Source organism: Peromyscus eremicus, chromosome 15 (genome assembly GCF_949786415.1).
Source record: "Peromyscus eremicus chromosome 15, PerEre_H2_v1, whole genome shotgun sequence".
Lineage (NCBI taxonomy): Eukaryota > Metazoa > Chordata > Mammalia > Rodentia > Cricetidae > Peromyscus > Peromyscus eremicus.
The window spans coordinates 23,589,472-23,616,261 of NC_081431.1; the positions used below are offsets into that span (position 1 = coordinate 23,589,472).

Here is a 26,790-nt window from a genome sequence, read left to right on the forward strand (position 1 = left end):
AGACAGTTCTGCAGGTCACCCACGTGGAAGAGCTGGATGCAGTGTCTTCAATGTACAATCCCAGCACTCCTACAGCAAGATGGGAGGCAGAGAGGAGGAGTCACCTGTAAGCTGGTGGGTCAGCTAGTCTGTACACTTGGGCAGCAAGAGAAACAAGAGAGACCCACCCCACATGACGGAAGGCAGGGATCAGCTCTCCAAAGCTGTCCAGATAGATAGATAGATAGATAGATAGATAGATAGATAGATAGATAGATAGACAGATAGATAAAAAGTTTTGAAAAGCAAAAAAATACAACAGCTATCTTATATTCAGCTTTTATCTTTTTATTTTTTAGTTCAGTTTGTGTGTGTGTGTGTGTGTGTGTGTGTGTGTGTGTGTGTGTGGTGTGTGTGCATCCCAGGATCCCTGAGTGAGTACAGAGGCACCCCAGGATCCCTGAGGGGCTGGAATTGCAGGTGGTTGTGAGCTGCCTAACATGAGTGCAGGGAAGCAAACTCTGGTCCTCTGCATGTGTTCTTAACTGCTGAGCCATCCCTCCAGCCTCGCCCTCAGCTTTCAATGCTGTAGTTATGGGAAGAATAGGTCTGCACCTTTGGAATTGAAACTTCTCTTTGTCATCAGTTGTTACCCCGGAATTTTTAAAGAGGGCAGCAATTTTGTGGGGCAGGGGAGGCAAAGTAAAACCCCAAACTGCACTTACGCAACACTCTGCCAGCCATGAAAAAAACAAACACTGGTTATCCCAGCTGAAACGGAACCCAGCTGGAGGCGTTTGGTTTGAGGTACTTTCTCTGGTAGGAAAGCTTACAGTTACTCAGTTTGACTTCGGAAAATGCCAGGCCTGATCACTCAGTCAGGCATGAAAGGAGAGAACTGACTTCCAGGTGCCCTTCATGGCACATGTGTACCCACACAATATACACACAAAATAACATTTTTTAAAAGTGCAAAAAAATATTATCTCTCCTAACCCTGGGCCACCACTGTGTTACTAATCTCCTTAAAGATAATATTGTGGCATCTCATGTTACCTTGATATAGTATTAGCTGTGATAGTGTCTCAAACACAAGTGTTGAACCTCAGAGAGAAAGCCATGCAGCCAGATGGTGGTGGCCCATGCCTTTAATCCCAGCATTCAGGAGGCAGAGGCAGTCAGATCTCCCTAAGTTCAAGGCCAGCCTGGTCTACAGAGATAGTTTCAGTACAACCAAAGCTATACAAAGAAACCCTGCCTCAAAAGACAAAAAGCAAAACAAATCAAACAAACAAACAAACAAACAAACAAACAAAGCCATGCAGCCAAAGGTAGCTGTGAGTGCAACCTAACTCAAACTATAAACCCTTTCCACACTTTAAATCCTAGGTTACATAAACACCCAGCCTACTCTACCCAAGTACCCACTGCTTATCTTAAAGATACAGAATAAAATGTGAGCTCCTCAGCCTGGGATATAAGACCCTCACAAACCAGGTCTTGACAAATTCTATGACTGAGCCCTTTGCTAGTCCATAAACAAGCCTGGGTACCATTCTTCACTAATGTGGCTTGGATATGCTTTTTCTCTCAATGGTTCATGAGCTGGAGGCCTGGTTCCCAGTGTAGTGATGTCGAGACAGGAAACAATTAAGAAAGTGGGCCTAGTGAATAATAGTTAGGTCATGGGGGTCTCTCCTCATGAATGAATTATCACTGTCTCTTAGATTTTGTGGGAGTTTGTTTGGTGCTTTTTTTTTTTTAAACTGTGTGTATGTTCTTGCTGTTTGAGACATGGTCTTTATTATTAGCCCAGGCTAGTAATATTAAGAAGCTCCAATACTTTTCAAGTACTGGGGTTATAAACATGTGCCACCAAGGCTTACAACGCTGTACCTCTTTGGGGTGGAGTGGGTCTTGCATGACTGGATCAGAGAGTGGATTATCATAAGCAATGCCACCCCATGCTCCTGGTCCCTCTTAAAAAAAAAAAAAGAAACAAACAAACAAAAACTGAATCAACTAAACAAGGGCTGGAGAGGTCGCTCAGCAGTTAAGAGTGCTTGCTGGAAAGTAAGAGGACTGGAGTTCAGATCCCCAGAATCCATGTGAATTCATGTAAATGGGTTGCAATTCTAGTCTCACAAGGTAGAGACAGGAGATGCCCCAGAGCAATCAGGCTGATGATACTAAACTGTGGGTTTGACTGAGAGACCCTGCCAAAAGTAATGTGGTGGAAAGTGATGGAGAATGATCCCAAATATCAACCTCAAATCACCACACACGTACACACACACACACACACACACACACACACACAAGAATAAGACAAAAGTAAATAATAAAAAAGATCACTGTTGATTCTGAACCCTTTGCATATATCTATATTACAGTTTCCCATAGTCCTTTGCTCATCACAATATTTTTTAAAGATGTATTTAATTTATATGGTATATGCATGCATCCTCTATGTGCACCATGTGCATGCAGCTACCTGAGGATTCCAGAAGAGGGCGTCAGATTAAGGTAGAACTGGAATTACAGGCAGTTTCGAGCTACACTACGTGGATGCTGAGAACTGAACCCAGGTCCTCTGCAAGAGCAGCAAATGCTCTTAACTATTGAGCCATCTCTCCAGCCCCCAATATCATAGTACTTACTACATTTTATTATAAGTGGTTGTTTCTGTACCTCCTGACAAATGCTACTCACTTGTCAGAGAATCATATCTCTCACTGTGATGAAACATAAGGTACTCAAATGTTCATTAGATTACATGATGAATTAATTCAGAATTATGTCAGAATCATGAAGTCCCGTAGAGATTTGATAAAGGATATTGCGTTTGAGAAAACACTGAGTCTTGTTGACTGGAACTCACCAGAGAAATTCCTCATATATGTCAGTGTCAGGGAAAGCTGTGTTTCTTCTCAGCTACCTATTTTTTGTTCCCTAAAAGCCTTGTGAGTTTCATATGACTTTAACCACTACGCAGTTCAAGGCCCAACCCTAGCAGCCACATAGAACTATCGGACATGCATTTCTGGGTCCTACTCTTCCTAATTTCCCTTCAATTCAGTTTCTTCGGTCGTTTATTTGTTCATTGAGTTGGGTCTCAGAAGTCAACCCAACTTTTTGTTTGTTTGTTTGTTTGTTTTTGTTTTTTTGTTTTTTCGAGACAGGGTTTCTCTGTGTAGCTTTGCGCCTGTCCTGGAACTCACTTGGTAGCCCAGGCTGGCCTCGAACTCACAGAGATCCGCCTGGCTCTGCCTCCCGAGTGCTGGGATTAAAGGCGTGTGCCACCACCGCCCGGCCCAACTTTTTTGTTTGATGTTTATTTGTTTTGTTTTTCGGGACAGGGTTTATGTGTGTAACAGTCCTGGCTGTCCTGGAACTCACTCTGTAGACCAGGCTGTCCTCAAACTCACAAAGATCCACCTGCTTTCCCAAGCTTTTTGTGGATCAAACACGACAGAAAACCGAAGTGCAGACTATAGATAATAATCCCACCAACCACTGGTTTCACCTTTCTTCCCGTGACCAGGTTTTCAGATCCTTTGTCTTTTTTGCTCATAACTGGAACTTAGGTAAGACCAGAAAAGAAGCATGGAGGATAAAAAAAAAAATTAAGGAAGTCTTTGTTTTCAGGGTTTTGCATGTGTTAACATGCATCATCCTTAGAATGAGGGGCCTAGGACATTTGCACAATGTCCCTGGAGTAAGTGGTTCCTAAATTCTGGGCCTTTCTCATCTCTCCTCACCACTCCAGTCTCAGCCGGATGGATTACTGTTCGCGCCTTCAGAACCTGCTCCCATTTGTCCATGGTCCCCTGTCCTTAGTTATGCACTGGATGCAGAGATAAGGCAGCCCTCCTTGTTGAAACTGCTGGGTCCCTAATGCTGCATCCATTTTTTGGGGCACCACATTACTCTGCCGATTCATAAATAGTCTGCTGGCTGGGCCTGGTTAGTGCACACTTGTAATCCCAGCAGCACTCAGAGCTTACATAGCAAGAGGATATCTCAAAATAGAATAGAGAAATATCAATATCCCACTCTCATTTAGACTCCTAGGTTTAATCTTAACCAGGTTTTCCTGTCCTGTTCTTTTCAGTTGATTTTCAACCTCTGGAGTAGGTCTTTACAGAGATGGCCGATCTTAAGGAGCCTGAGCCATAAAGGAAATGGGCCGAGAGATAACAGGGTGAGAGATGGTGGCACTGCAGATATAAATCAGAGAAATGAAATCAGAGATGTAACCTAGAGACAAGATTGGGGTGATGGAGTCAAAAATGATGTGACGGATATGGGTGGAGTCAAAGAAGAAGGACCTACAGTGAATCAGAAACCGAAGCAAGGTATCGAAGTGTATGTAGGGCTGGGGGGAAGGAAAAGATCCATTTAGGGGAAAAGAGTTGGGGAAGAGGTCTGAAGTCGAGCAAGGGTATAAGGATGAAGAAAACCAAGATGATCAGAGAATATCAGTACACCAGGAGCAGATGATCTCAATCTCACTGGCCTGGACCTTCATTTTCTTGCTGAGTATCGGGCTAAAGAGAGAAGCTGTCATCAGCTAGCCTTACTCATCCCTAACGATTTCCACCTCTCTCTACCAGGGCATTTTGGGTAAGAGGAGGGGTTCTCACTGCTGCTCTGGCATCTAAGATTCATCTCTTTTTTTTTTTTTTTTTTTTTTTTTTTTTTTGGTTTTTCGAGGCAGGGTTTCTCTGTGTAGCTTTGCGCCTTTCCTGGAACTCACTTGGTAGCCCAGGCTGGCCTCGAACTCACAGAGATCCGCCTGGCTCTGCCTCCCGAGTGCTGGGATTAAAGGCGTGCGCCACCACCGCCCGGCCCTAAGATTCATCTCTTAAACCTTGGGATCAGGTGAACTTCTGATAAGGGACAGAAGGTATTTCTCACCTGCTCTGGGTTCACCTGCAATCAGGAGCCACTGGCCTTTCATTACTCCTGAATCTCTAGAGAGAATCCCCTTCACTGGCTGGGGATGGTGAGTCTGGGAACCACAGAAAGGGAGTCTGGGCTGTCTGTGGGTGATGGGAATCACAGGAAAGGGCTGAGCCAGGATAAGGAGGCTGAACCGAGGGTTTTGTCAAGAGCTGCAAGAAATCCCCAGTTAAGTCATACGGCTGTCTGTCAAGAGTCACTGTCTGGTGCTGGCCAGATGGCTCATCAGTTAAGAGAATTGACTGTTTTTCAGTGCACCCACACTGCAGCTAACAATTTTAACTCCAGTTCCAATGAGAATCTGATGCCCTCTTCTGGCCTCCATGGACACTGCATGCACGCGGAACACAGACATACCCACAAGCAAAACACTCATGCATGTAAAATAAAAATAAATAAATCTCAAAAAAATTTTTGTTTTGATCAAATGATGATCAAAATGATGAAATGGCCGATGAAATGGCTCAGAGGGTAAAAGATGCCTGGCACGAAGCCTGAAAACCTCAGTTCAACCCCACACGGTGGAAAGAGAGACTCCGATTCCAAAAGTTTCCCTCTGACTCCCACATATGCACCATGGTACATGTGGACACACACACACACACACACACACACACACACACGCACACGCACACGCACACGCACACGCGCGCACACACACACACACACACACTATAATAATAATAATAATAATAACAACAATAATAAAAATATGGCCTGCCAGGCAGTGGTGGTACACACCTTTAATCCCAGCACTCGGGAAGCAGAGGCAGGCAGATCTCTCTGAGTTCGAGGCCAGCCTGGTCTACAGAGTAAGTCCCAGGACAGCCAGGGCTACACAGAGAAATCCTGTCTTGAAAAAACAACAACAACAACAAAATATGGTCTGTGAGGTGGTAACAGTGGGTGGGTAAAGGTGCTTGCCACCAACCTGATGACTTGAGTTTGATCCCTGGGACCCACATGATGGAAGGAGAAAACTGATTCCCTCAAGTTGTCCTCTGACCTTCACACCTGCATTGGAACTAATATGCCCCCCCCAACATGCATACAAAATATATAAACAATGTGGTAACTTAAAAAAAAAATCTTTATCAAGAGTGGAATGATCATAACGGAGCCAGACTTGCTCAGTGAGAAGAGGAAGGCACAGAAAAGTCCACCTCAGCTGTAAACACTCTTTCTTGGGGCCCTGGGCTTTCCCTTAATGGAGGCTGGTAGGGATGGGGCCCTCTGATGGAGGAGAAAAGGGGAAGGAGGTGTCTGGGGACACAAGGGCGGGGCTAAGAGCAGGAAATGAGCTGGGAACCACCGTCACCCTCCCTTCACTGCAGGCACCACAACCAGAGAAGGGGACAAAGAGGAAATGACAGATTGGGGTGGGGTGGAGTGGGGGGGAAGAATCATGCCCTTTTTTGTAAGTCGCTCGGTGTGCTGAAAACAAGCTGGACGGTGTAGTCCAGATAGCTCAATTTCAAGCCAAATTAAGACATGGTTCTGAACACGCTAGGCAGAGTGGTGAGCCAGGGGTTATCCCTGGGCATGCTGGCTTCCAAGCCCACTGCATAGTAAGCCAGGGAAGGAACTGAGGAAGCTCCAGACAGTGCCCACACCCCTCTTTATTAAACAGCTTCTACTCCCAACTTCAAATCAGGGTTTAAGCCATCTCCTTCACTTTTCCTGTGTTCCCCACATCAGCAGCGTCTCCCCTTGCCCTTCGACCGCAAACCCGTTTCTTTTTTGCAAGCCATCTAAGGGGGGGTCTCTCCTTCCCCCCACACCCTCCTGTGGCCCAGCAAAGGTGCAGAAGGCCCAGGTCCCTTGTCCCTTGGTGCTGTTCTCCAGCTGGGATGCCTCCTTCCTCTCTCCCCAAGCTATATCCTCAGACCTACTGGGCCCATTCCCATCTGTGTCTCCATTTATTATTCTATCAACTCTCCCTTCAGCCTCTCTTCTGACATAGGACCTCTGTTCCCACCCTCTGTCTCATCTCCGTCCCGTCACCTGATTCATCTGCATCTCTAGACTTTCCAAATCTCACCATCCCCCGTCTTGTTCCCTTGGACTTCCCATCCTCACCCTCTCAGCGACCTGTCCTCTAACTATTACAGAAGCGAGCCTCTCTGCCTTCTCTGAGCCACGTTTCCTGTCTTGCTTGTACACAGGTCTCATGGATGGTGACCCTGGGCCACTGGGCCCTAGCAGCTGATTCTTCCCAACAGACCAAATCAAGCCAGAGAAGACAGGCTTAGTGTCTGCGTGGCGGTCCATGCACCCACCCAGCTTCCCCCGGCTCCGGTTGGTCCCCTTACCGTCCTGGCCTGAGTGCTGTAGATGTTCCTGTAAGTCGCACCCAAACACTCGTTCCTTGGGGCAGCCTTTCTTCTTTCCTTTCTGCCGAGACTTCATGGCCAGAGCCCCAGGGATCTGGCCCCTCCACCTCTGTCCCCCAAAACCTTTGACCTACCAGTCCCCCATGGAATCCCAGTCAGTAGTTGGGTTTGGCCCGGCCCCAGAGGGGCAGGGCTCCAAACTGGAGGTGGAGGGTGGCCTGGGCAACGGACAGCAGCACTTGCCTCTGGGGGCCCCCGGGGCCACACGGAAGTGGATATGGAAGAGGAAGCTACCAGAACCCCGGCATGAAGCTGTGTCTCGTGGCCAAGCTGAGCGCTAGCCCTTCTCGCCCTGTGCAGCTCTAGGGGGGCAGGAAGCTGTGCAGCTCCTCAAACCCGCTTCCTGTTAGAGCATCTTTGCAACCACAGGGCCTGGGGTGGGGGTGGTAGCTAACATTCACATCCTCATCATTGCTGGGACTTCATCCATTGGTCACGAAGGGAGGTGATGTCAGAACCCTTGGGTGGAGTAATGGTGCCCGGGTTGTGAGCAGGTGGCTGGCATTTCTAGAGACCAAAATTCTTGGGTGGGACCGAGAACTGAGGCTTGCCGGTGAGCAAGGCAGGAAAGGACCGTACAGAACATACTCAGGATGGAGGATGCCTCAGGTGACCCTGTCATCTTGGTCAAGCCACATTACTTCACTGAGCCTCAGCTGCCATACCTTTCAAAGGGAGGACACAGACCAGCTGGCTTTTGAGTTTCAGTTTCTTTGTCTGTAAAACGGTACATGGTTGTCCACCCCACACAGCTGCTGGAAGTTTCCAGGACACTCAAATTCGAAACACGTTGCAAACGAAGGCACCGGCTTCCCCTAAAGAAGGTCATGTCCACACTCTCCTACCTGAGGGCACTCAGAAATGTCTGAAAGTGTTTTGAAAGCCATTTCCTCCCTTCTTAGCTGCAAGTATCTGAGTCCTCACCCTGCCTGGGAGCAAAGGAAGGATGACCTCGAGACTCAGTGCATGGCACTTGTGACTTACCCCGTTTAAGGGGCAAGACAGGAACCAGACAGGAAAGGTTTTATCTGTTTATTTAAAAACAGAATATCATTTTATGTACAAATATACATATATTTACATGAAATATACACACTAGGACCCCAGATCCTCGGGGTCCACAAGTCCTGGGTTGCTTGGGAATAGGATGAGAGCCTCTCCTTTAGACCAGATTTCAGGCCACACCGGGTTTGGATACGGAATCTCAGTATTCTGGCTGAGTAGGTTTGAGCAGGCTAAAGAAAAACAAACATCTAACCCCAGGCCCCACACATAGAAAGTGCCAGAAGAGCCTGGGGAAGGAGCTACTGTCACTCTTCACCCACAGCTCTTTCTCCTCACCAGGACCTCCACCTTCCCTCGCTACCCTCTGCCCTCTACACAACTGAACCCGGGGCCCTCGACGCCACGTCCCAACTCCGTGAAGGCACACATAACTGCAGACACAACTAGAGGAAGGTCTGAGGGGCCAAGGGAGCCAAGCACCTCATCTCTAGTCTCCTTTCCCAGTGTTTATATCTCACATCACTGGTTCCAGACTCCGGCAGCTGCCCGCTTCCTCTCCAGAGCCTCTTTAGGTGAAAGTGCCCTAGGAGGAGAACTTTCCAGAACCATAGGAATTAGCCCCTGCTGTGGGGTCTGCTCAACAGTCTTGTTGAATGCCTATGTGGGTTGTCCTTGCTTAAACAAGCCCAGTAAAAAAAAACATGCTCCTCATTCAAAAAGGGTTTTGTTGGTTTGTTTTTAAGTTTCTTTTTCTCTTACTGAGGGAGTCTGAGCCGAACTCCGGAGGTTCCCTCGGAGGTTAGTTTACAGAAGGTATGTACATGCAGCAGGCACACAGGCCACCAGAGGGCAGAGGGCTTCTGCAACAGTTCAAGCCTCTGACAGACCCCTGGACGTCTGCTTCACACTTGCTCCCAGAGTGTGGGAACACAGCTCCCCGACTCTGGAGGTCAGATTCGAGCTCCAGCTATGCCCGCACACCTGGATCTGGCCCATAGTCTCCACCTCTCACTTCCAACCTCTGCATCACTAATACTGCTCTGGGGTCTGAGGAAAATACCTGCATCTGCAGGCAGAGGTCACACATGAGACGCAGCTGCTCACAAGCCACACCCTAGCAATGTTCTGCACACAGCCACGAATCCCGAGTCACACATACCATTCACTTGGACTCTCAACATGACATCACAATGCACACCATGCACCATGGACAGTCACCCCTCTGTGCACATACAATGGAGTGCCATGAATGCTTACACACACACACACACACACACACACACACACACACACACACACGCACACAAATGACGTACACACAATGATGGGAGGCACTCAACCATTGGAGCCCTCCTGATGAACAGAAGGAGTGGAGGTAAAAGTGGAGCAGTCAGTGGGCTGGGAAGTATCTTCCTAAAGAAACGCAGGCGTTTGAGGAGGGTTCCCCTAAGAAGAGTTGAAATCCCCCATGGAAGCAGAAGAAACCAGGCCTGGGGAGGGAGGCCGACCTGGGTCAGACCAGGTGCCCTCGCCCATTGATGTAGATGCCATTGCCTGTGGGTTTGGCCCTCAGGGTCCCATTCTCCTGAACAAAATGGTTCATGGCCTGTTTGATGCCTTCATCCTGATCCTCCTCCTCGTCTGTCCTCCCAGAGCCTGGAGACAGCAGTTCCGTCTGTGTTTCTATCTCCCTCACTGTGGTCAACGTGGAGTAGCTACGGCCCTCTGGCTCTTCACTCTGGAGACCAAGGACAGAGGCTAAGTCAGGAGTCAAGATCAAGCAGACCGACACAGTAGGGTAGGGCTGGGTTGTGATGGGGTCAGAGGTCAGGTAAAGCACGCACAGGGAATGGCTGTCCCAGAGGCATGGGGCTTGGAAATTTGGGGGTGGGGAGGGCAAGAGCAAGTGTTATACATAGGGATGGGGAGACAGAGAACAAAGGCATAGCAGCAGTGGGGTGGGGGGGCGGGGCGGGGCTTGCATGTGAGCCAGGGATGAGATGCAGGGACTGGTCTAGGGGGCTGCTGTCACACCACATCGGGGCCAGGAGAGGGGCCTGAGGAGAGTGTTGGGGACACCGGTGGGGCCGGGGGGCCTCACCATCACAGAGCAGCTACTGTTGTCCTTGAGACTATCAGGGTGGCCCTCCGCTCTCAGCCCTACACTCTCCTCCGGCTGCAGGGGCCCAGACACAGGGGAGGAGTTAGGAGAGAGCTCAGCCTCCTCCCCTCACTTTCCACCTCTCTCTTTCTCCACCGGCCTCCTCCCTGATCACCTGTCCCCCCAACCCATAGGTCCACGTGTCTCTGACACAAACATCCTCCTTCCCTCGCTGACTCCCCCAAACCCACCCTGGAACCAGCACTGGTGGTGGATTCTTAGAGCAGCCCCCCAACCCAGTGCTAGAAGGGCCTTGCAAGGAGGAGTCCTAGCAACCCCAAAGCATCTATCCCCAGCTAATACCCCAGCCTCAGCTCAGCTCCAGCTATGAGGAAGCAGCCAGACCTGGCATGGGGCTATGCTCCTATCTACAGAGGAGCCCAGACCCGAGCAAACCTGCGTGCCCACGCCCCACGCATGCACCCAGCCTTAGCACACACCTGGCTCCTAGGGTCCGTATGGTGAGAATGCAGCCTCCGGATGGAGTTCTCCCTGGTCAAAGTCAGCTCCTCCTCACTGGGAAAGACATCCTCTTGTCAGGAACTGAGAGCAGTGTGACAGCCTCCCAAGGTGAGCCTAGCCTGGCTGAGCCTGTGTAAGATGGCTGGAGGGTATGACTGCCCAACTATGCCTGCCACTGAGTATGTGGCTGCAGATGACAGCGTGGCTGGAACGCGTGGGTGTGCCACATAGCGCTAAAGTATGCATAGGAGATGATACCTGGGGAGTACGAATGTGTGCTTCTCTCAGGCACATGTCTCCTCATCCAGCTGTGGTCCAGGTCCCGGGTTTTCCTCACGTCCCCGGTTTTCCTCACGTCCCCAAAGACTTTGCCCATCTCGGGACCCAGTGTCCTTTCTCCTCTGTTCCCCTCCTGCTTCACTCATCTCTGTCCTCAGCTCGCTTCCACCCACCCTGGGGTGTAGCCAGTACTCACTATTTCTGGGTCATCTGCTGCGCTTTCCGCCGGTGATACCGGGACATGAGGACCACCACCACCACCAGGAGGCAGAACAAGAGCGCAGCGATCACACCCACCACCACCACTGAGGCCGACACGAGGTCCACTTGCTTCCCTGGATCTTGAGGGTCTGCTGGAGACAGGCCAATGTCTGAGGTGCGTGCCCAGATCCTTTCTGGAACCACCCCAGATCCCATCGCTACCCAATTATTATCTTCACAGAACACCTCCACAGCTACCCACTCAGCTTAACTCTCTCCAAAATATAATATCCGTCATCCCCAAAGGCATTCTTTCCCATTTCTTTCTCTGTCTTGCTTCCTGTTGCCCACCCCCAGCTCTGAACTCAGCATCCCTGTCTTTGTCCCCCAACCACTGTGCTTACCAAGAACTTCCACGGTGACCTGAGAATCCCTCGAGGAAAGTTCATTGCTGACATGGCAGACGTAGACGCCACTGTGCTCAGGAGTCAGTCGGGGAAAGCCCAGAGTGTCCCCTTTCGCTCGCACCCCACTAGGCAGAGGTCCATCCAGCCTGAAGGACAGGGAAGCTGAAGGGTGCTGGCTGGGGCAGGCTAAGGCTGCCACCACCCAACGTGCCCAGGCAGCTCTTCATCCCCTTCCCCCATGACGTCATCCAGAGCCTCCGGCTGTTCCCACGGTGCCCCTCCCTAACCCAGGCAGGTCCAGGCAGAGGCCCTTTCTCCCTGCCGCCCAGCCTGACCCGGGCACCCCCACACACACTTGGGGAAGCTCCACACGCGTGCCATCCCACATGCTCCCACAGGCATCACGTCATCCAGCACCAGGTAACAGGTATACATGCTATAAAGTCCACACAACAGGTCACTCCACTCCTAGCTGGGCTCAGAGGTACTTGGAAACTGTGACTGCATGCTCCAACACCTATGATATTGTATGGTGGAGTAAACAAACCTAGCCCCAGGCACAAGGCCACATGTGTCATTCACATGTCCACATGTAAGAACATGCCTATCATAGGCTCACACACATGAGTGTCCCACCCCTTTCCAATGCTCTGGACTCTTGAAAGAACTGGTGGAAGTGGGTGGGAGTTTCTGAGGTGCTGGCAACATTGTTACAAAGAGCGTTGGTATAACAGCAGTTATATAGTCCGCTGTCTTTTTGTCTCATGGACTTTTAGCACTCACAAATATGTAAAAGATTAATATTTACTATAGTTATATTTCATAGTTTACAGTTGGGGGGAAAGCCAAGAAGATAGCTACGTATTCCCTATGGGTAACCACACATTCCCTGGAACAAGCCAGTAATATTTACTGACTACACATTTTGTTTTTTGTTTTTTGTTTGTTTGTTTGTTTTTCAAGACAGGGTTTCTCTGTGTAGTTTTGGTGCATGCCCTGGATCTCACTCTGTAGACCAGGCTGGCCTCGAACTCACAAAGTTCTGCCTGCTTCTGCCTCCTGAGTGCTGGAATTAAAGACGTGCGCCACCACCGCCCGGCGACTATGCCTACTTTTATGTTGGTCTGAACATATGCCCTAACGTATCTAGGGTTCAGTATATGTGGTCCTAGTACATAATGAGCTCACCCTGGCCCTGAAAAGAAAAGGATGATAGTCCCGAGCTAGGCCTTCCTCTCTCCAAGTATAGGCCCTTACCGTGTCCAGTTGTACGAGGGAGGGGGCTGTCCTTCACTCAGGCATTTCAGTGTAGCTCCTTCTCGGCCAACGTGCCACAAGTTCTGGTCCTCAAGGCCCCTCACGGAGGCCTCTGCAAGGACTGGAGTGGGAGGAGGCAGGAGGAAGAATGGGAAGAGGCCTTAAGCCATGATTCTTCGAAGGCCCTCTTGCCTTGCTGGAACAGCCTCCCTTTACTCTCCCCCACAGCTCCTGGCCACACACACACACCCCAGCTCAGAGTCTATTTTGCTTGACCTGTGCCGTGAGCCCGCACGTCCCTTGAGGTGATGGAGTTTCACACTCTTCCTGGATCTTCCGTGTCGCCTTAGCATAGTGCTACTAACAGAGCAGGTGCTCACTAAATGCCTGACAACCCACCAGTTTGTCCATTTCTCTAACAAACATTTGTTGATTTCCTCCTTTGTGCCAGATGATAGTGTAGTCTGGGCTTGAAGTCTAATGCTGGGAACACACTATCATTTACTGAACCCTTGTAGGATTTAAAATCTGTGAGATGCTTTGCATTCATGGATGCTAATTCTCATCAAAATCGGGTAAAGTTGGTATAATCACACTCATTTGCTGGTGAAGAAAATGAAGTCTAACAAGATTAAATACCTGTTGGTAAATAGCAGGATGGAGGCTTGTCCCAAGCCTACCTCCAAACTCTAAACTGTATATTTTGCAAACACCTTCACTTCTATATTTATATTTTATTCTCCCATCAACACTGTAAAAATAAGGCAGTCTCTTCTATAAAGCTCACAGAGACACCAGGTGGTGATGGCACATGCCTTTAATCCCAGCAGAGGCAGAGAGATCTCTGTAAGTTTGAGGCCAGTCTGGTCTACAGAACTAGTTTCAGGACTACACAGGGAAACCCTGTCTCAAAACAAAACAAAACACTAACCAACCAAACAAACAAAGGCTCACAGAGACCCCAGTGATTTTCCCAGGACATCTAGGTTGGCCCCCAAGTCTTCTGTCTTTGGATTAGACTGTGGACTCCCGGACTCAGGCTGACCCTCCTGGCATGGTTCAGGGTCATAGTGTCTTATTACTATTTTCAGAACGTAGGGATACATAGGAATATCTTACCCATCTATCCCAATACTCACAGGCCACTTGGAGGGTGAGGGTGATTCTCTGGTCCTGGAGCAGGCCAGGGTGAGACACCACACAGGTAAGTGGCTGCCCATTCATGCTTCGGCTAGGCACCAGGTGAAATTCTGAAGTGACAGCCGCTGAGCGGGAGTGCTTGAAGGAGCGGCTGGACTGTGTGCCTTTGACCTCTGTGTCCCAGGTCACACTGGGAGCTGGGCTGCCCTCTGCAGTGCAAGAGGCTGCCAGTGTCAGGCCTTGTCCCTCTTCTAGTGGTGGGCCAGGATTCAGTGAAGGCAGGGGAGGCACTGTGGATGGGGGGAAGGGGTGTGTGAAAGATCTGCACAGTTGTGGTCAGGAGATCTCTCTCAGTCTTACCCAGTTGCAAACTTCAGTCCCCTTTTCTTATCTTACCAATAAAAGTGCCAGATCAGTGGTGTAATTTCAAGTGTCTTTACATCTTTCTTCACTATTAGAATTTTTTACTATGTGCATAGGTCATTTAAAAAAAATAAAAATAGTTTTAGAACTAATTAGATACTATCTGTGTAATAATAACAATAATAACCACTTCTTACTATGTGTCAACTATTATGCTAAATATTTTGCACACATTATCTCATTTAATTCTGCTAACAAACTTGTGAGGTGGGTATGATTATGCCTGTTCTTCAGATGAGGAAGGCAAAGCTCAGGGAGACTCACTGATTTGTTCCAGGTCGTCAGCTCTTAAGTGACAAAGCCTAGAGTCATAGATTTTGTTTTGGGGTGTGTGTGTTGGCCTCAAATTTTCTATCCTCCTGACTCAGCTTCTGGAGCAGTATAAGTGTAGCTATGTATCACTATGCCCAGCTTTTTTTTTACACTCAGGTTTAGTTTTGTTTTGTTCCCTCCAAGGCTTATGTTACTAACCTCCACCCAAAACAAAACCACAAAGGCTCTTATTTTTACCTTCAAAATAGTCCAAAGCAAAATTTATTTGTGTGTTTGTTTGTTTGTTTTTACTTCTAGCTTCAAAACAGCCAAGCACAAAATTGAAAAGACAATTTAACCATAGGTCCAGGTGACCAGCACCTCTGCCCATGGGTGCAAGGTAGTGGTTTAAAACGTGAATGCGGTCTTCGACGACGTTCACCGAAGGCCCAATCAAGGACTGTATTAACCCCCTGCTCACGTACAGCCACATCACAGCTGGACCTCATGTCCACATTTGGGACTCCCACATTTTAAAACCAAAGTGCTTAGGATGATGAAGGAGGCTTTGCGTTGATGTCTTTTGTAGAATCAGTAAAGGGCCCCTTGGAAAAGAGGGGCTTTAAGGGGAGTCTGGCAGAGGTTTTCAGCTCTTTGAAAAGCTGTTCAGAAGAGTAAGTCCATGCTATACTGCTCCAGAAGGACAAAGGTGTACAAGGTAAAATTCGAGCCATCAGAAGGACAGCTTCCTAAAATATGTACTATTCCCCAGCTTTGGTGGCTTTTGGAGAGAATTTATGGATTGGGTGGGAGGGGCTGGGTAATCCTCCCTCACCCCTACAGGGCCTTATCTTTTATGTCTGCTTGTTCTGCCTCTGCCCCATCCATCTCTGCAGTCCCGTCCTGTCTCCTCCCACCCACCCACCCACCCAATCCTGATCATGCCCAACTGGCGCTACTTACCCAGAACACGGAGCCGCATGCGTGCCTGGAAGCTGCCAGCCGGGAAGGTGCTGACTCTGCACTCATACTCGCCCTCATCAGCTTGCACAGCGTTGCGCAGGAGCACGGAGCCGTCCAGAGGGTCTCGTGGGGGCGGTGGTTGCTCCACGCGGTCCTCATAGGCGGGGCTCACATGAAGCCCGTATTTGGAGTGCAGTAGGGCCAGCTCCCGGGGGCCCTCGTTTGGGTCCACCCGAGCCCATGCCACTTGCCCCACCTGCTCATCCGGATCCCCTCGGTAGAAGCAGGGCAATTTTGCGTCCTGGCCCAGCACCACTGTCACTAAGTCCGAGGTCTCCAGCTCACCCGCGGGGCATCGGCCTGCAGGGGGCAGACAAAAGCAGTCAGGCTGAAGGGGGCTGCCAGAACCAAGGGACCGCAATCAAAATGATAATGACAGCAAAGGCAGCCGGAACTGGAGCGGTTTGTGCTTGCGAAGCGCATTCAGTCCATTACCTCATTAGATCCACACAACATTCCCAAGAGGTAGGCGTTATTATCGCCATGTAACAGAGAAGGAAGCTGAGATCCAGAGGGAAGCGGCTTGCCTAAGGCCATAGAGATGATTTATGGAAGACTCACCCTTTTGCAGCCTAGGATTCTATTTGAGCAAAGAAACCCTAACAGGACCAGAGACATAGCTCCTGCCCTCAAGGAGCTCACAACCTTCCAGGAAATCGAATCTCTCTCTGCACATAGAACCAGGAAGCCAGGGACGAATTTCACAGGAGGCCCAATCTACCAAGTGGGGTAAAAGTAAACGTGAATGCTTTGGGAAAGAACAGTGAGCAGCAACTGAAAAGGTTGAGAACGTTTGGTGCCTGGAATGGGGCTTTTGGGGAGGCCGAAGTCCATCCTGAGTGGCCCTTGAGAACATTTTTCACATGGCTTGAAGATGAGAGGCCTGGATTCCCAGAGAGAAGGAGGTATTCCATGTGGGAGGAATGGCATGAACTGAGGTTTAGGGGCAGGAACCAGCAAGTCACCGAAGACAGAAAGGGCCCCCAGGTCAGGGGCCTGGAGAGATGAGGTCAGGGCAGGCACACAGCAACTGTGTCAGAAGGTTGAGCCAGAATCACAGGACAGGGATGAAGGACTAGTGTTTTGGTAATCGATGAGCAGCTGTATGAAGCATTTGGAAATTTTGAAATTAGATTTGTCTATTACATAACCTTATTGGCAAATAAAGATCCATTTCCTGCCCTCATGGAACCCAAGGTCTGTTTAGGAGGAAGAAATTCAAATGGTAGACATCTATCTATCTATCTATCTATCTATCTATCCATCTAGATATCTATCAATCATCGATCTACTAATAGACAGGTATGGAATTATGCAATGATAATTTCTTTTTTTCTCTCTCTCTCCTCCTCCTCTTCCTCTCTCTCTCTTTTTTTTTTATAATTTATTTAACTTTATTTAATGTGCATTGGTGTGAAGACATCAGTTCCCAGGGAACTGGAGTTACAGACAGTTGTGAGCTGCCATGTGGGTGCTGGGAATTGAACCTGGGTCCTCTGGAAGAGCAGCCAGTGCTCTTAACTGCTGAGCCATCTCTCCAGCCCCTCCTCTTTCTTTTTAAGACAGTGTCTAATTATGTAGCCTTCCAGGCTGGCTTCAAACTCACTGTTCTCCTGCCCTAGCCTCCAGAGGGCTTGGATTTCTGGAGGCACCACCACACCTGACTTGCAATGGTGGTTTCTGGTTTCGTGTTTGATGACTTGTCGTAGGTTGTTTGAGGGATGTGGGAGCCATAGGGAGGGCTTCATCTATGAGTTGGGTAAGATCAGGAGGCCCGGGACACCTAGAAAGGCATTATAGATACAGGTCAAGGTAAGCAATCACTAAGCAGGTGGGGGCCTGGCTGCTGGTTCAGGAAGCAAAGAGAAGAGGACCCAACCTAAGGTAGGGTGTGTGTGTTGAGCATCAGTGGAAAATATAGCTGAGATAGGGTGGGTCCAAACAGCCCAAGACTGCCCATTGCCAGGAAGAGGAATTCAAATTTGGTCAAGAGGAAATGGAGAGTCACCAAAGCTTCCCTAGCCAGCAAGTGGCACAAAGCAGGTGACAACATGCAGTCTGACCAGAAAACAGGTCATGGAAGGAGACTAAGGTAGATACCATGAGGCCATAGCCGCATCCCTGGCAAGGTGGTACTGGGCAGATAAAAGGGACATCGGTGGGGGTGTGGGGGTCACTGACTAGAGAGAGGTGAGAAACAGGAAAGACTCAAAGATAACTGGATGTCTGGGACGAGTAACTTATAAAGGAGGTTGTGCCTGGGAATGCCTATGGTTATGAAAAAACAAACAAAACCCAGGGCCAGGGGCCGGGCCAGGGCAGAAGAGTGGGATGGCAAGGGCTCCCGCTTAGAACATCCAACTCTTTGTAGTCCCTGCCTCTTACCGGTACCCCACACACCCTGTTGTCTGTTGCTTTGCTCACACTGTACCCCTGCCTGGAATGCTCCCCTCCCGGTGTCTGGGTGCTCCTACTCATCACTGTCTGGAGAACTCCTACTCATGCCTTAGGACTCTGCTTAGGCATCATTTCCTCCTGAGTCCTCCCTCCCTCCCCTCCCCCACCTCAGGCAGCTTTGGGTGCCCTGCCCCTGGCTGCCCTAGCATTCTGCTTTAACCCCAATCATAGCACTTTAACCTATAGATCAGACTTCCTGTTTTCTTGCTCTCCTTTCCCAAGGCGTTGAGCTCCATCAGAGTAAAAAACAGGGCCGTGTATCACATATGAAAAACACGGTTTCTGATTTCATGCTCAGTCAGTGGTATGTGGTCTCCTTCCTGTCACATAATTGGACCTTGAATGAATGTTTATTGACTGGCTGAATAAATGAATGAATGAATGAAGCCAGGCATGGTAGCATGGTAGCCCATACCTCTAATCCCAACTCTTGGGAAGGCTCAGGCAAGAAGATCTTGGGTTCAAGGCCATCCTGGGCAACAGGGAGACAATGTCTCAATCCCCACCTCTCAAAAACAAAAAGAATATACAAATGGATGAGCAGATGCATGAAAGAGATAGGCGGCAGAAAGAAAGTAGAACCAAGAGGCATGCACAGTCCCTTAGATGGACTAGGCCCGGAAAGCGTTGGCATGGCAACCTTGGAGTGGGGGTAACATAAACTGTCTGTCTGAATTCACTGACAAAGAAAGGGAGCGTCTCTGGACCAGACAGAGGAAGAAGGGGATGGAGATGGGCAGCATGTAGTGAGGAAATGAAGCATGGACTAGGCAGAGGGTTCCAGGGAGACAAATGGATGGGTCTTGTGGCCCTGATAGAAGGAGCAGAGGGAAGGATGCTGCTGCTGGGAGTTGGGAGGGCCCCAGACTGGACGGGACAGACCTGCAGGGCCAGATACCAGGGCCCTGACCTGCCTAAGCTGACATTGGTCCCACCCAGCCCAGCCTGGGAGTCCAGCTAACCACTTGCACCCCTCCCAGGTACCTCCTCCTAGCACTAAAGGGAGTAAGGTTGTCAATGAAGGCTGGGGGTGGGGTGTGATATGGACTCTCCAGCTCACTCTGCTGTAAAACACTAACGTAGATTTAAGTCACAATAATGTGGAGTGCAGGTCACTCTAAGTGTGCAGGGGACTCTAAGCCCTGCCCCACTAGGAGACACAAATCCTTCCAAAGACCATTTCTGTGACACTGTGACACTATCAGATCCCATATTTCCATCCTTAAATTTTTACTTTTTTATTTATTTTTATTTTATGTGTATGAATGTTTTCTAGAATATATATATATTCTATGTGCCTGGTGCCCATGTAGGTTAGAAGAGAGCATCAGATTTTTTGGAACTGGAGTTACAGGTGGCTGTTAACTGCCATGTGGGTGCTGGGAATTGAACCTAGATCCTCTGCAAGAACAAGTGCTCTTAACTGCCATCTCTTAAGCCTGTATATTTTCATCTTCATCCCTACACTGGCCCCCACCCCCACCACAAATCATATATATGCTATCCCCCAAAATACCTCCTTAGGGCACAGTAAGAATTGGGTATCCGCCAGGCAGTGGTGGCACATGCCTTTAATCCCTTGTGCACTTGTGAGGCAGAGGCAGGCAGATCTCTGAGTTTGAGGCCAGCCTGGTCTACAGAGCAAGTTCCAGGACAGGCTCCAAAGCTATACAGAGAAACCCTGTCTCGAAAAGAAAATAAAAAAAAAAAAGAATTGGTACCCATCACATGCCTGAGTCTCCATCCTCAATGTCCCTAACCCATGAGTCCAAGACCCTCATTCTAAAGATACAAGCCCCAGTTTTGCAGACTGAGCAGACTGAGGAACCCAATGTAACAGGAAAGTTCCTTTGGAATTGTTCCTACGAAACCCACACTGTCCTAAAGCCACTGTTTAGTGGAAGTATCTCAGGCTGAGGCATCCCCACTTCCAGTGGTCTTCAGTTCATCTTCTAAATAAAGAGATGAGTTAAGAGAACTTGGGCCCAAGTATCCCTGTCCTGGGCTAAATGGACCCAGGAACCCAGGCTTCCAAGCCAGGGCAGGCCAGGATTGTCTCCTCCTCTCCCCCACCCAGTGCCTGCCTGGCGTCAGCATGATGATGTCACCAGACTGAAGGAGACACACCGCCTGCCTGGTGAGGTCACCTTATGGGCATGTAGTAGCCAGGCCAGGCCAAGCCCCACAGACCCTTCTGCTGCTGCATGGTGTTTGCTGAGGCTGGTGGCCTCTAGCTTCTCGGGCACTCCTCTCCCCCTGACTCTTCCCCACCTCTCCTCTCCAGGAGCAGCAGGACGCTGGTCAGGAGCCTTAGTGACTCAGAAGCTGCCACACAGCAGCAGGCCTAGCCACAGCCACCACTACCTTGCGCAAGGGAGAGAACAGGCCCAACTGGCCAGACGGGATCCCTACCCTCAGCCTCCCCCACCCCTGGCCAGCCCCCCTCAGGCCTCTTTGGGGCCCTGCCCTTTGTGTACCCCGCCCGCTCCCAGACAGGTCCTCCATTCCTGGCTTTGGCTAGCTGACTACACCCTACTCTGTTCTTTGGCTCCAACTTGCCTTTCTGTGTAAGGCTTGGCCTCTTGAGCTCAAAAGGGGAAACTGAGGCTGGCCCTTGCAGATACTCAGCCATAGTAACATGTTTGAGAACAAGGTCTTTTCTTTCGAGGGACTTTATCCATCAGCATCTTCTGCTGGCGCATGAAAGGATACATACACATAGGGGTCCCAGAGGTGTGTCTGTGTGACAGGGAGTAACTGCCTGTCTTTTGTGTCTGAATGTCTGTGGTATCTTTCTATCATGCGCATATGAAGCTATTTTCTTGTATGTTTCTTGCATGTTTCACACATGTATGTGTTCACATCTCTCTCCGGGGACATACACATCCTAACTTTTCTATACCCAGAGGGAAGAGCTATGTGTTAGCAGATGAACACATATGCGTGCACCATTACATGTAAATCTCACCCTCTGAACACACAGGCCACATTCCCATCCTGCGGAACTCCGCACACATAGTAAATATTTTGATGTCGTTTATCTTGGCTTCCGCATGTCTGGCTCAGCTGCGTTTGGTCAGTGTGTGGCTCTGGGCTTCTGCCCATTCGAATGTTGCCCCTGGCTTCTCTCCCCATCTCACCCCAAGACTTCAGGGCAGATTCATCTCAGGTGCAAGGTGGAGGTAACCAGAGATGAGGTCACTGTCCCTCCAGGTGATGGGAATTGCCACCAAGCCTCCCTGACAAACAAAACAAAGGCTCTCTCTCTCTTGCTCTTTGGGTTCCTACAAAAGGACTCCCACCCTTTTTTACCCCCTCTGGCCACACCCCTGGGCCCCCCAGTACTTCTGGCCCCCCAAGCATAGATTCTTCCCTGGGAATCTCTGTCAGGGTTTTGCTGCTTGCCACCACCAGAAAAACCAGCTCTGGCTCTAGGCCTGGGGTAAGAGCTGTCTGGTGCAGGTTTGGTGGGAAGCAGCTTGGGGGGGAAGGGGGACGGGAATCTGCCTGGGGCAAGGGGGAGGGGTCCAAGCTGTCTAGGGTCTCATTCTTTTTTGTTAACTCTTGCCTCCCTTCACCAGCTTCACCAGAGAAGGCTGGCATGGATGTGTTAGTTTGAGGGAAGAAAAGACGCGAGAGGGAAGTGTCTATAGACCCCTATCCACCCAGGACAGGTATGCAAACAAAGCAAAACCATTTTGGTCCTTCCCGTGCCCATAACCTTGGCCTTGGCCTTGAGAACTTTGGAAACCAAAACCTTTCCCTCCACCTTCACCCACCTCTCTCGCTTACCCCCCACTTTTCCTAAGCCCCCCAGCTTAACGAGAGCTTCCCAAGCTGGGCAAAGCGCCCACCCACAGATTAGTGTCTAGGGAGGGGAGCCACAGAAGTAACAGGGAAAGAAGAACCGTGGGGAGGGCAGTTCCTGAGGCAGCCAGCTCGGCCCTAGACACAGCTCTCAGCACAGATAAGTCCCCTAAACCCCCCCGGAGCCAGAGTCTGAGCCCTGCTGAGTCACTGCTGTGGGTGGGAGACCTAGAATTCAACTTCTCTCAAACTCCTGAGATCTAGTCTTGCCCCCCCCTCCCAATTCTGCCCACCCCCTCCTCCATTGTGGCTAGCTCTGCCTCATTTCACATCACAGCCCCAACCTTAGCCTTCAGAACAGTTTTAGAGAGATGTGTTGGGGGGTGGGGTTGGCACAGAAAGCCATGGGAACAGCTCCTCAGGCCACAGGCGCCATGTTGGCTCCTGTTCCAGTGAAAGAATTGTGCCCCCATTCTCCTCCAGAAAACAGGTGGGTGACTCCCCACTTAAAATAGAATTGCTTTAGATTCTGTTCCCGGTTCTAGACCCCAAAGTTCCTCTACTCTCTGTGCTCCTGACTCAGTTTCCCACTTTTCATTTCCATCCCTTCTTTGCCAGTGTAAGTTTTGGAGACTAGGTTATGCAGGCATTCTCTCCTTCCAGGCTTGCTTCCCCTCAGTGGCTCGCACCCATTCGCTTTGCCTGGGGACCCCAGATTCTGAGGCTATGCTCTAGAAGAGTGGGCTGTGCACACTAAACTCCTCACTGCCGTTTCTGGAGCTGGGGTCTCTCCACTCCGGCTGCGTCACTAGAAAACACCTGGACGGAACCAGGGTCACCGGGGCCAAGGGCTTCCCTGGGATTCTCCTAGCTCTGCACACTTGGGCGGGGAATCAAACCTCCCTTTCTGGCTTCTCTGGGTTTGGGTAGGTCCTACAGGAAAGGGCCTGCCCACCTCTGTCATCGGGAGTAGAAAAGCAGGGATGGGGCCCCTCCCTTTCTAGGAAATTAATTTCAGCAGAAAGTTGATCCTAACCTTCAGAAGACTCACACAACAGCTTATGCCCAGGTCCTGCAGGACCCAAAGAGTTAGACACTGAGATCCTATTGGAAAGTAGTTTGCAGATTCAGGCCCCTCAGCCCCGGGGCAAGAGATGGGGGGGGGGGGATGGGACCTCACCCGGAAACTCATCCCATTAAAGAGAAACAAAGAGCTGTGGTGTTGGAGGCGCCTCCCAAGCTTGGGCTCCTCTCCCTGTCAGGGGTGGGGCAGGGCCCTAGGGCTCAGTGCTCTAATGGCCCTGGAGTTGGGGGGCAGGTGTCACTTTGCAATTGGGCCAGGAAGGCTGTGTCTTTGGGAAGGGTCCTCTCGGCCACAGGGAGACAGATCAGTTCTTCAAACACCACAAACACTCCCCTTCAAGCCAGGAGCTGGACAGTCAATCACAGAAGCCTAGTAGTTCAGGGTCAAGAGGTCTGCAGAGACCATCCAGTCCTTCTTGGCCTCCTGAAGTAGAGTCTCTCAGCTGTTCAAAAGTACCTAGCAAATTAATGGAAGAAATGGTATCATAGCTCAAGGCTCCTGAGTTCCAAATTTGTGGGGCACTGAGAGACATAAATTTTGTCTAGGTTCCTAGGGCCTTTAAGGGGATGCCTATACATACACACAGGGGAGCCAGAATGGAGGTGATGGGACTATCTAGTCCTTGGGCTATGGCCCCCTGTAGTCCAAGTTTCCAGGGGTCCCTGGGAATAGCCTTCATCTCTGTGCAGACTGGAGTACAGTGACATCCGATTAGTTACTAGCTTCCTGGGCAATGCTGGAGACAGTCTTTCTCCTCTGCATAGCTTTTCTCAGACCTGGGTGAAGGCTGGGGTAGTGGTCTAGCCAGTTCTTTCTCTCTTCTCTGGGCTTCTAGTAGAAAGAACAGTTTCACATCATGGAAAAGGAAGGCCGGAATGGTATCCTTACCAGTGTATTGCCAACATTCAAGTACCATATGCCCTCAACTATGCTGGTTTTTTTTTTTTTTTCTTTTCAACAAGGAGTCAGGTGACTAGGACACTAACCCTGGTTCTGCTTCTTACACTGAGTAATCATGCAGATCTCACTTGCCTATCTGTTTCTCTTAGTTTTCCCATCTGTAAAATGAAGGAGTTGGAGTCGTGATCTCTTTGATCCTACCCAAGTCCTGAGACAGCATGACTCCATTCTTCAGGTGTGGGTAGATTCTACAGGAAAGTGTCTCTCGGGTTCCCTGGCCCAGCAGAAGGCCCCGCCCTCTCGTCTTAAACAAGTGAAAAGGGCTATACCATAGATGGGAATTAAGAGCAGGGGTTGGGGGTAAGGCCAGGTGGCAGAGCTTGGAGCTCAGCATCCTGAGATTAGAGAGTGGACCGTTGACCCTTCTGTTACAAGCCCAGAGTGAGGGCAACCTTGAATCCTGCCAGGCCAGGCAACTACGCCTTGTTCTCCTCTTGAGCTTCTGCTGAGAATGGGGTTGGGGTGGGGGGTGGGGAGTCACCCAGTGCTGTTGGACAACCAACAGTCCCTTGCTACTGTTTCTTGGGCTGAGGATCCTACTGTCCTTCACAGACAGGGCCCTGTCTTTCTAAGGAAAAAGAGTTCTCAGTTACTCCTTCCCCAGAAACAGCCAATGGCATCCTACTTTGGTCTCATTGTGTACATATTCTCTCGCTCTCAAAAATGATACATTCCGATAATTTATATACATTCTGAATATATTAGGCAGGCAGAAAGTATAAGTATTGTAGAGGCATTCAACAGAGGAAATGGAGATAATAAATGAATAAAAGTGGACCATACCCCATCTAGAAGGCCCTTTACCTTCTAACCTCCCCCTAATCATATAAGAAACGCATACCATTATTCTCCACCTATTAGTGTGTGTGCCAGGGAAGGAGAGGGGCTGGGGAAGAGGAGTTTCTTGGCTTTCCTGTAATCCCTCAATGAGCACCTCAATCCTGCTGCTCAGAATATTATCATGAGATGAGAAGGAGACAGAAATGCCCACTACTCCCCAGACACCAGATTTCCTACACTTGGTGAATGTTGAGGCCGTTCTGAAGCTGAGTGGTAGGCCACAAAGCCTTCAGGAATCCCTGGAGTGAGCAGGGTCCTTGGGTTCCACCTTTCAGCCCACCTGCACTGATGCATGTGTGTGTGTGTGTGTGTGTGTGTGTGTGTGTGTGTGTGTGTCCACAGAGGCTTTGGCAAGCAAGACTTTAGCAGAGGTAGTTAAATTAGGGACTGTAGACATGAAATGGCTTGGCCTTGGGGCAGAGAGGGGACTTAAGAAGAAAGAGCTACATTGGTTCTTCTGAGGGCACTAATGGCAAGTGGAATGACCGGGAGAAAGAGATGGTCTTCTTCATCTAGAGTCCAATGAAAGGGAAGGTTTGCGCATGTGGTGCGTTCGTGTGTGAGTTTGCATGTGTGTGTGTGTGTGTGTGTGTGTGTGTGTGTGTGTGTGTGTGTGTAGTTGTGTGCCTGTCTCTGCCAGGTAGGGCTCAGAAGCAAGAGTCCTGATGGTTCAGGCAAGTCCTACCTGTAAACGATGCCAGGAACAACAGCAGCAGCCAGGCTTCAGGGCCCCACATCTCGGCTCCCAGGGACAGGGGCATTGGCCCAAAAGCAGACCTGCCCAGTGATTCTGAGGTTCCACGGAGTTCTCCCTGGGAGCCGGTTCTGGAGCTGTGTAAAGCTCTGACCCAGAAGGCAGGAAGTCACGGAGTCCCCAGGCACTGACGTACCTGCCTATCCCACTTGGGTCTCCACTAGGGGACCCAGTCCCCAGTTCTACCCACCCAGCCGTGGCTACCCCCAAGAAGCCGTGATCGGGAGCCCTGAGCTCCCCCAGAGCTGCTTCCCACGCCGTGGCCAACAACGAAGGCAGAAACCTGGGAACCTGCTAAGCAGGTCAGAACAGGTGCGTCTCCGGGGGCCGGGCCTGGCACAGAGAGAAGACTCCGCAGCCACCGCCCCCACGGCCTGGGCTAGCTAATGAGCGCCAGGGAGGGAGGGAAGAAGGGAAGGATCTGGGTGCGGGTAGTGGGATCTCATCCGCAACAGGGGCTTTACCTGTGAGGGTATGGACAGCGCTGTGAGGGGGGGCCCCTAGTAGGAGGGTGGGACAGGAGGCCTGGGTGTCTTAAAGAGGGAGGCACCAGATGTGTGTGAGAATGAAACCAACGCTCTTATATGCCAGCCAGGTCAGCTGTTTCCTGGGGTCCTTGACAAGTTCCTCAATCTCCTGAAGGGCTCAGTTTTGGTGCTGCATTATCAGAGAACTGAGGAGGTCCCTGACCTGCTGGCCCACCTACCTCATCTTTCAGAAGGCCTACATTGGAGAATGGACCTGCTAGAGAACAGTCAAGTTAGTCTAGTGGTTTTCTGGAAACAGGAAGCTAGTTCAGAGACCCCTGAGAAAGAACTTCACTGCTTTCCTCGGCCTCCGCCCTGCATGGGAGAGGTGGGGGGGGACAGACCAAAGAAATTAGCTCTGTGGATTCCTGGTTTTCCTCTCAGAACCTTCTCTCCATAACTCGACACCTGGCC

The 26,790-nt window shown here is 50.1% G+C and overlaps 2 protein-coding genes across 3 annotated transcripts in view; both read right to left on the reverse strand.

The window, feature by feature from the left end:
- Positions 1-7,570, reverse strand: part of Arhgap30 (Rho GTPase activating protein 30) — a 32,382-nt gene extending 24,812 nt beyond the window's left edge. Inside the window, exon 1 of the mRNA XM_059280724.1 lies at positions 7,257-7,570. Within this exon, the coding sequence (XP_059136707.1) occupies positions 7,257-7,353 (97 nt within the window). The 5' untranslated portion in view covers positions 7,354-7,570. The remainder of the gene's footprint in view (positions 1-7,256) is intronic.
- An 854-nt stretch (positions 7,571-8,424) lies between these two features.
- On the reverse strand, positions 8,425-26,143 carry Nectin4 (nectin cell adhesion molecule 4). 2 transcript variants are annotated; one of them, XM_059280484.1, is made up of 9 exons: positions 25,781-26,143; positions 15,888-16,247; positions 14,249-14,539; positions 13,110-13,230; positions 11,850-11,998; positions 11,441-11,594; positions 10,944-11,019; positions 10,444-10,518; positions 8,425-10,080 (listed from the first exon to the last, which is right to left on the reverse strand). In XM_059280484.1, the coding sequence occupies exons 1-9, from the start codon at positions 25,854-25,856 to the stop codon at positions 9,856-9,858; spliced, it is 1,527 nt and encodes a 508-aa protein (XP_059136467.1). In that variant the 5' UTR covers positions 25,857-26,143; the 3' UTR covers positions 8,425-9,855. The 2 variants fall into 2 exon arrangements, with proteins under 2 accessions (XP_059136467.1, XP_059136468.1); XM_059280485.1 differs by lacking the exon at positions 10,444-10,518.
- Positions 26,144-26,790: the final 647 nt, after the last annotated feature.

Excerpts from the sequence above, each read along its gene's own strand:
- Nectin4 (XM_059280484.1), bottom strand. The coding sequence starts at position 25,856 with ATGCCCCTGTCCCTGGGAGCCGAGATGTGGGGCCCTGAAGCCTGGCTG. Across the intron at positions 14,540-15,887 it reads CATGCGGCTCCGTGTTCTGG|TGCCTCCCCTGCCTTCACTG; the intron begins GTAAGTAGCGCC and ends CCCCATCCACAG. Across the intron at positions 11,020-11,440 it reads CAGCAGATGACCCAGAAATA|TGAGGAGGAGCTGACTTTGA; the intron begins GTGAGTACTGGC and ends TGTCTTTCCCAG.